Consider the following 9,445-nt stretch of genomic DNA (forward strand, 5'->3'; position numbering starts at 1 on the left):
AGTAGATTTATTTAAAGTAATAATAATATCTAGGGGTGGATGATGGCCATCCACTGGAGATAGAACATCATGAGATTTCATAACGTTAGTGTTTTTGAAATTGGAAAAAACTAAATCTAAGACACGATCATTCAAGTTGGAAATAGTATTAAATTGTTTAAGACCTAAATTTAAAGATAAATTTATAATTTCTTGATGAATTGGAGAATTTTCATTCATTTCAAGGTTTTGCCAGTCCAAATTTGGTAGATTAAAATCACCAGTTATTAAGAATTTTGAATCAGGATATTTTAATCTGATTGTTTCAATATTATTTATAAAATTATTATATACACTAATGTCAGAGGATGGAGGGATGTAAACACAACCGAATATGCACTTTACATTGAAAATTTTGGTTGATATAAATATTTGTTCGATGGAATTGTTTGTGTTGATGATGACAGATGATGAATGAACTTTTTTAATAAGAATTGCCACGCCACCGCCTCGAGTCTTCGTACTGGTGTTTATGTTTCTATCATATCTATACATATTGTATGTATGAAAGTTTAGTTCGGAGTCATTTATAAGGTTGTTTAGCCACGTTTCTGTTAATAATATGATGTCATATGCGGAAGCAGCTATAGCATTTTTAAGGAATTGTATTTTAGATATAATGCTTCGAACATTTTGGTAATATATTGTTAGTTTTTTGTACTATTTTTATTTATTATTTTAGGCACTCCATTAAAATATTTTATTATTAAGTCACTTTCACCTTTGTCTTTTCTGGTATTCATTTCGATCCACAAATTGTTTATATGTAGTCTTTGCATGTACGTTAGGTCATTTTTTATTTTAATTCCTAATTTGGGTCCTTTTCTAAGTAATGATATTGCTGTTTGCTGTACATCGAGTTTAACTTTTAGGGGCCTTGGCTTCGTACCTTGTTTTAATCCGATTCTATGAGCGGTGAATTTGTGGTTAGGTAGCTCGGCTTTTGACAATAAATTTGCGATTACATTATTGTCGTCATTATTACCTGTTTCAGTAATGTCAAATATGATAACATTGTTTTTTCTATTTTTTCTTTCTTCCATTTCACTAACAAGTTCCAATGTCGATTCAATCGTGGTGGGTGTATCTTTAGACATATAAATTTTGGTAGCTGACAGCTCTCCTTCCAGCATTGCAATATTACAGGACATTTCGCCTACAGTTTGCGAGATATCAGAGGTGAAAGGCATCAATTTGGCCATTTGGTCCTTGCTAAATCTATTGACAGGGTCCATGAGGACTTGGACCATACTCTCTAATATTTTGGAGACGCTTTGCACGTACTTGGCCATTTTATATTTTATTTAGTAACAATGAAGAAGTAGCAAAAACACACTTTGGCGACACGACCGAACGCGACAACGAACACACTTAATATTCAATATTTTGATTAATTGTATAAGAATTCGATTGGAATGCGTCACGGTTAATTAGATTAGGCATGTGCTATTATTACGGACTGGGTCAAGATCTGTGACATTGAAGTTACCTGTCGATTTGGTGATTATATTCAGGACCAGAAATATTTAATATGGGGGCGTAGGCTTCAACTGAATACCTGACACCTGTCAATAGCAGATGTTGACACAGTACTCATCTCAAGTCCACTACCAACAGAGAAATGTTTCAATAATTCGAAATTCGAAATAACATATGGTAAATTCCCAATTATGCAAATGATTCAAACTGATTCTCTTTTATTTATTTACTTTACAAATCTTATGTAAAAAATATGATGAAATCTTTTAATTGTCAATAAAGTAGGAGAAACAACAATTGTTGACCGATTGGAATTTAAAATCAAAATATAAGAAACCTGTAACTTTACTGACTGACTGCTTTTGTACCTTCAATAGTTTTACTGTTCATTACTTATCGATAGCAATGTGACAGTTTGCTAAATAGTCAACAGTTGTTGGATTCGATTTCGGTTGTGATTCTCTTACTATATGTATATATTTAATGGGTACCCCTCACGGGACCGAAAGTGAAACGCCTGAAAACGCAAATATCGGAAGTCAAAGATCGAAAATCGAAAGATCATAGGTCGAAAGGTCAAAAAAAAAGGGTGCATGGTAAATAGTAATATGTATATATAATATATATGAGTGGCATGCGGTGAAATTATCTCTTTTTTTGTCATACAGCCTTGTTTAATGTGCGCGCGCAGAATACGAAAGGAAAAGCCTCTTCCTCTTGTTTCTGTTGTATCCTACTCGCGCAAATTAAGTGAGTATGTACGACGGGGGGATATTCCATTTTTTTATCTTTCGACTTAAGATCTTTCAATTTTCGATCTTTGCCTTCCGATATTTGCGTTTTCGGACGTTTCACTTTCGGTCCCGTGAAGTAGACCCATATTTAATATGGGTTCACCTTACGGCACACAGTTGGAATTGATGAAGACTCGAAAAATGATAAAATGACTGATGTGTACAAGCTCTAAAGGTCTGACCGCACTATACGGCCGTCGACTGCTGCAGCACGACACAACACGGCAAAGTTGATACAAAAGGCAACTCTGCCGCCTGACGCGTAGTGCGTTATATCTCATACAATTTCATACAAACAATATTTGGCCGCACGCTGCCGGTCATGTCGCAGGTGCATAGTGCGGTCAGACCTTAAGATTAGGAGTGGGACGCGTGTATGAGTAAATTACACGCATCACGCGTACTTGTCCCGTATTATCCTCCAACCTGGGATGTTCTCCTGGTACGAGTTCATATTTTTTCCGTAAGGGCCACCGATTTATTATCACGGCTATTTTCAAGAAAAAAGAAAAATACCCAAATCTTATTGGTCAAATAATACATTCCAATCAATATGAATCATGTATTTTGAAGGTTCGTAATGATGCTATTTGATCAATAGAAATTTAGATTTAGAATTTCCCCATTGCATCGACTACTGAAATCCAGGGACTTAATTTAGGGGGGGGGGGGGGAGGCAAACTCTGGTCAATTTGTAGCTATTTTTTTATAAAGCCCTTTTTTTTTAAGAAGCTTCTGATCGACATTTTGAACTTGTTAAGCTTCTGATCGACATTTGATATTATTAATATGAAACTCTATTCATAAAATACGATATCATTCGGTTCATAACGACGCACATTATTTTATTATCAGATTAAAGTTTTGTGTCGTAAAATTTACATTTGTTGCACGTAAGCATTCCTATTTCCTACGGGAATGTTTCCAGGAAGTGAATGACCTCATTGGTCGCCGTCATTATAGAAGTGGGTCGACTAGTAAATGGTTCAGTCTGGGGTTATCAAAACAGATCACGCAGCTTCAACATCTGTTTATCACATTTTTTTTTGTATTGACGCTTTATTCCGCAATGTTTCTCCACAGAAACATCTCGAAAGAAGTGCTATTCTTTGTTCTGCTGAGTCTTTTACGATGGAGCGCTTCCGAAGAAGTCGAGGAGACCTACGACGAATTGTATCGGAGGGGAGTCGAAAATTATTTGGATGAAAACTGGTCTGAATGCATAGTCGATCTGGAGGCGGCTCTCGCTAAACACAAGAGAGTCCTGACAGCAATAGCCGACTGCAGGATGCAGTGTGCAAACAAGGAGTATGATTATCTCAATCGGCAAAACATAGAGGACTTGCATTTCTACGAGAAGATGATAAGGAAGACTCTGTGTTTCATGAAATGTAAAAGATTGAATTACGAAGACGTGAAGTTCAACAAAGCACCCGATGGTAAATCTTTAAGGGACATTGAAAACCTTGAGCCGTACCTTTACATTCAGAATTGCTACTACAAAGACAACAACCCACAGAAAGCAGCATCGGCCGTTTTCACCTACTTAGTCCGTCACCCGGACAACTTCGTGGCTAAAAACAACTTAAAATATTATCTGACTTTACCCCGTGTTAATCCTAGAGAGGTGACTAATTATGAAACTGAAGAATTTTACTCACTGTACCTCAATGCTGTTAATTCATATGGCGGTGAAGATTGGGATCAAGTAATCGCCTATATGGAGGAAGCCATCCACTCTTACTTTGCTGCCGACGAACGTTGCCGAGTCCTATGCGAATCATCGTTCGATCAAGGCTGGTTGCCCGATTTTACAGCATCCGTTTCGAATCATTTCACATATTGTCTCCAGTGTAAACAGGGTTGCAGTGAGAAGTTGAAAACTTTAGACGGAGTGAAAGGTGATGAACTACTCGGAGACTTTTATAACTACTTACAGATGGCTTACTATAAGGCTAAGAAAGATCCGGAAGCACTCCGTAGCGTTGCCAGCTATCTTTTGATATACCCCACCGATGAGGAAATGTTACACAATAAGGTATTATACAGCAATCGAAGAGACGATGCACCGATAGAACCACGGCCTGAGATTGTGTATTACCTGTCGAGGAACGCGTATGAGAAGAAATTGTTGAAGTTCATCCATGATGAATTCAATGCAGAGATAGCAGCTAGTAGAAAATTGGCGAATAGTTTTGATGCTGTTAAAGATAACGAAGTTTTACCAGCGATAGGTGTTAATAAGACAATTAAACTAGACAATAATCCATTTCAAAAGTATATTTCTAAAAATGCTGAAACTGTTCCTTGATAATTGAATTTTGTGTGGAAAATGTTTATATATTCCTTCTGTTGTCCAATCATTCATTTTTGTTATGTACATAATTTTTTATTGATGAAAATAAAATAAAATTTATGAATATTTTTTTATTTTTTATTCAATCACAAATAAATGGTACAACTAAAAATACTTAATTAAAGGAAAGACTTTTACTTTTTTCCTACTTTAGTAACACTTACGAAATTTGCTTATAAACAATCACAATGCTTTAAATTGGTTATCAAATTTTGTCAGATTCAAATAATAATGCATTAAAAAAATGAAGAGTTCTTGTACATATGTTTAAAATGAAGCATGAAAGATCAAATCCTACATAAAAAAAATACATGCTTTAAATTATAAATATACATTTTATTAAAGTGATTTGAAGTTTTATTTTATTTAAATTTATTTGAATATTCATTTTTTATTAAATTTAACGTCACGGATTCTACCACCCAAACCTTCTACATACCTTCTTTTTTCATCACTTAAAAAATATGTAGCCTTATATTGGTAGCTCAAATATTTAGAAAAAAAATCTAATGCTAATTGACAAATATTCTTGTTGAAAGTACGATGTTTTTTTATATTTTCTAAAAACTTAATAATAAGTAACATAATAACTAACAAGAAAAAAAATATATAGAAAAGATATTGGAAAAGAAGAATTTCAAAAGTAAGTTTAAGAAAGACTTCTAGCTTGTTTTTAAAAATATACTAAATTTTTTAGAATATACTTAATTGTTGGGAAGATTATTTCAAACTTTAACTACACTGTTTGAAAGGAAGGAAAAGAAAGGAGTGTTTTCATTGAACGTAATGAGTTTGGACATAGGACAACTATGATTATTTATTATTTTAAAGACTGCGATTGAGTCGCCTCTTATTTTTCTTGTCTCAAGTGTTATTAATAGTCACCGGAGCCTGAGGGGGCCGTGTATTGTTCAAAGGTTGTAAATGCATTATTAAAGGTTTGCCGAACAATGTATAGCACTGTGACTATCCTACCTCTAGTTATTAATATTAGCCAAAATATTTTTTAATTTTACTCATAAAACAATTTTCATATCAATCAAAGTGCCAGGGCGGCGACCTGGCTCAAAAATAAGTACCAGGGCCGCGACCTGGCCCGACTATACCACTGATTAGATGTATATATATATATATATTTGTATGTAGCTAACTTATGGAAAAATTTAGATGGGTTTTTTACCCCTACTTATAATAGAATTATACGTGAAGAAGTATCATATATATATATATACATATATATGTATAATATTATATTCCTCAGATAGTACATAAATGTTAAACCCCTTATTGGTTCTAAGAAAACCAATCTCCACTCGATTTTATCGTTTCTTTTTCATCAAAAACGCCATACCATGAGACCTGAAATGTTTGTCAAGTTCGACGTTGTTATCAAAAGTTTCCGGACATTCCGGACACTGAAAATTAATTTCTATTTCTGCTTTTGCTGCTGGCTTCCTCCATTTCCTTCTCTTCTTAGCGCCGAATCCAGACCTATCCTCCTTTTTAATAAAACATTTCTTGTCTTCTATGTAAACCTCTGCATTCACGATGCTGTGCTTGGCTTCTAGATGAGTAGCAAATGCAGATTTGTAAGTGAAGCAAAGACCGCATTCCATGCACTGATATACCGTGCATTCATCACGATGCGTTATAATATGTCTATAAAATATGACATTGTTTAGCGTCTTGAACGCACATAGTGAGCAATTGAAGACTGAAGAGTTCAATCCGGAGACAGGTGATGCTACAACATTCGCGATGGTACATCTCTTAGTCTGAGGTCTGAGTCTCTTTTTAGGTTTTGTTGGAGTAGTCTCCGGAATTACTACAACTTCCTCTATAGAGGGAATTGTGGATTCTTCGACACTACTGCCGACATCTACATTCTCCATTTCGCTGTCTGGACTGCTCGCAAAATTCGGATCATCAACCGCTTCCGAGCTCGGATTTGTCTGTTCAGTAGACAAGCAAGCTTCTCTTGAATACTTAAGTCTGGTTGCCTTATCACGTTTTCCCATCAGCAAAGCGTTCTTGTGAAAATCAAAACATTGCATGTTTTGTTTGTACGGCATACATTTACCGACGTGTTTCTTCAGCTGGCGGATATTCATGACGAAATGTTTACAACCGGGACATACGTATATGTATTTGACTTTAGTAGCATGCGAGAAATGATCTACAATGTGTTCGGAAACGTTTTCTTTTGCGAACTTGCAGTTGCAGACTGTGCAATGGTAGACTGCGACAGATTGGAAAATTCTCTCCTCGTGCACCGATTGGCAGTGCGACTTCAGCTCTTCGGACGTCTCACACTCCAGCGCGCACAGCAGGCAAGTGAAATAGACTTTCAAATGCTTTTTGAAGTGTGTTTGTATTTCTTGTTCGCGGAACGAAGATGTACAAGAGTCGGCTACACAGTTGACGTACATGATCCGTGAATAGTGGAAACAGACGAAGGTCATGTGACGTTCCAGCATGTTTTCTATAGGGAAGACCAAGCCACATTCCGGACAAATGTGAGGAGTTTCCTTAGCGTGAGCCTTTTGATGAGCGATCAGCGAGCATTTGTTGGGCAGGATGCGTTTGCAGTGGTGGCATGTGTGGTCGAACACTTCGGAATCGTCTATACGTTGATAATGATGCGAACGGATGACTTCAACAGATTTTTGAGTAGTCTCTTTGAACCTAAATGAACAGATTTGGCATGAATCGCTTGGATTAAATGTAACAATGTCGATGGGATCCTCGGAGATCTGCTCCTGATCTATATTTTCGACAGAACAATCCACAATGGTTGCATTATCTTCTTTCGGTTCATCGTCAGACGACAAAATTCCATATTTCTTCAATAGATCAGTGCCGTCATTCAGATTATTACTGGTAGCTAAATTAGTTTTCATCATTTCGATCGGTAGAGGTTCGATGGTGAAGTCTGACAACGAATACTTGAAATCTTTGTTTTCGTGCGACTCTAAGTGCATAAACATCATGCATCGATTCGTGAAGAATAGTTTGGTGTTGCATTGCTTGCAAAAGAGAGTTATTTTTACACTCGCCCGATTTATATGACGTTGGTAACTAGATTCTAAGGCGAATCTGAAATAAAATGAGTTATTATAATAAAAGCTTTGTATTTCGAATGTTACAATGTTTTTTTGACTAACCTATCACCACATATACATGGGTACGTTGTTGTGAATTCTGGAGGGCATATATACGTGTTTGTGACCTTTGAAAATATGAGCTTCTTTACCATTTCCTCCATGTTGTCTGAAAAATATAATAACTTAATTAAGTATTATTCATATATAAGTTTGATTCTATTTGCCTAACTACGTCCATACAAACAACTAACAATCACACTGTGAATGATGATAGCATAAATATGTCTCATATTACTACTATTAGTATGAGTGTTAATAACAAGTTGTTCAGTTTTGCTTTCTTAAGAGGACTGTATACCCGAAACCTTAATTTTATTGCCGTTCCTTTCTTCGATATATATATTGAGTGAATGCGACAATATATATCAATATATATATTGAGTGAATTCGACCAGATAATACGGATTTTAAATCAACAAAATCGAGGTTTCGTATTCTCCAGTTTTCTCCTCCGAAACTGGACCAATTTTTAAAAAAATTTCATCATCGGTATGAGAAAGATATTTTCTATGCAACTGTGCGCGTATTTTTTTTAAAATCGACCGATAAACAAGCACGCTGGACTCTTTTCGTGGGTGTAAAAAAGAGGCGATTTTATAGATGTTTGGGGGCTCCTAGCTCCTATAAAAAATAAAAGCACAGATGCATGCCAATGGTAGATATCCATAGCATATTAAAAAATAATTTTCTAGTGCCATAATTGAGGAAGGAAGAAGTGTAATACGTTTGTATGGACAAGGCTTATTATATTTTTAAACATAAAACTAAGGCTTATTATATTTTTAAACTTCATAGTTTAAGAAGTGTTCAAAGCATAACCAAAAACTATTATTAAAAAATAATAATCATATATGAAAATTCTAAAATATTTAGCCGTAAATAATCTAATATATAATTTCGAAAGAGACTTTGTATATATGTATTGTTGGTTCGTAACTTTGTAAACAAGTAAAAAATTTCCATGAATATGTGGGGACGGGGGACGAGCCTTTGCCCTCGGGGCGCGCCGGAGATGAAGGCCTGGGGCGCAGGCCCGAGGCGCGCCAGGGGCGAAAGCCTGGGGGTATATCGGGGGCGAAGGCCGGGGGTGAATCCGTGACGTTAAATTTAATAAAACAGAAACAAATGAATGTTCAAATAAATTTGAATATAACAAGACTATTCAAATAAATTTTTTACTATGAGATTGGCCATTTTTAAGCGGTTTATATTACAACTGCCGAGCAAAGCCGGGTAAAACCACTAGAAAGATATAAAAATTAAAAAATCGTTACGAACCAGTTGAAAGTTTGTTTTTCACTTGCAATAGTTAGTAACAATGCATTAGTTAATAATAGTTAATAACAATGCGTAGTTCCCAACCCGATCTGTCAACGATAAGCGTTGGATATGGAAAGGTCTAAATAGGATTAAATACGGCCTCAGACAAAATATTTTAAGTTGATGTCTTTCAAAGATTTGGGTGGGTATTTATTTATCTAGATCAGTGGCGGCTCGTGAAAATTCATAGAGGGAGGGCTACATAGATTAATCGGTTTGTAACCAACTCGTTGACCATACCAGTTATCAAATGCAGACAAAAATAGCATGCATATGTATTATACTGGGAGATT

The 9,445-nt window shown here is 35.6% G+C and overlaps 2 protein-coding genes across 2 annotated transcripts; one reads left to right on the forward strand and one right to left on the reverse strand.

Annotated features, from left to right (window-relative positions):
* Nucleotides 1-2,544: 2,544 nt before the first annotated feature.
* Nucleotides 2,545-4,737, forward strand: LOC143916264 (cartilage-associated protein-like). Its single transcript, XM_077437297.1, has 2 exons — nucleotides 2,545-2,775; nucleotides 3,396-4,737. Exons 1-2 carry the CDS (start codon nucleotides 2,744-2,746, stop codon nucleotides 4,621-4,623), a joined length of 1,260 nt encoding a protein of 419 aa, XP_077293423.1. The 5' UTR covers nucleotides 2,545-2,743; the 3' UTR covers nucleotides 4,624-4,737.
* Nucleotides 4,738-4,751: 14 nt separating this feature from the next.
* On the reverse strand, nucleotides 4,752-9,243 carry LOC143916263 (zinc finger protein 532-like). The gene is made up of 3 exons (XM_077437296.1): nucleotides 9,111-9,243; nucleotides 7,833-7,938; nucleotides 4,752-7,764 (listed from the first exon to the last, which is right to left on the reverse strand). Exons 2-3 carry the CDS (start codon nucleotides 7,931-7,933, stop codon nucleotides 5,988-5,990), a joined length of 1,878 nt encoding a protein of 625 aa, XP_077293422.1. The 5' UTR covers nucleotides 7,934-7,938; nucleotides 9,111-9,243; the 3' UTR covers nucleotides 4,752-5,987.
* Between the last annotated feature and the right edge of the window lie 202 nt (nucleotides 9,244-9,445).

Source organism: Arctopsyche grandis, chromosome 8, assembly GCF_051622035.1.
Source record: "Arctopsyche grandis isolate Sample6627 chromosome 8, ASM5162203v2, whole genome shotgun sequence".
Classification (NCBI taxonomy): Eukaryota; Metazoa; Arthropoda; class Insecta; order Trichoptera; family Hydropsychidae; genus Arctopsyche; species Arctopsyche grandis.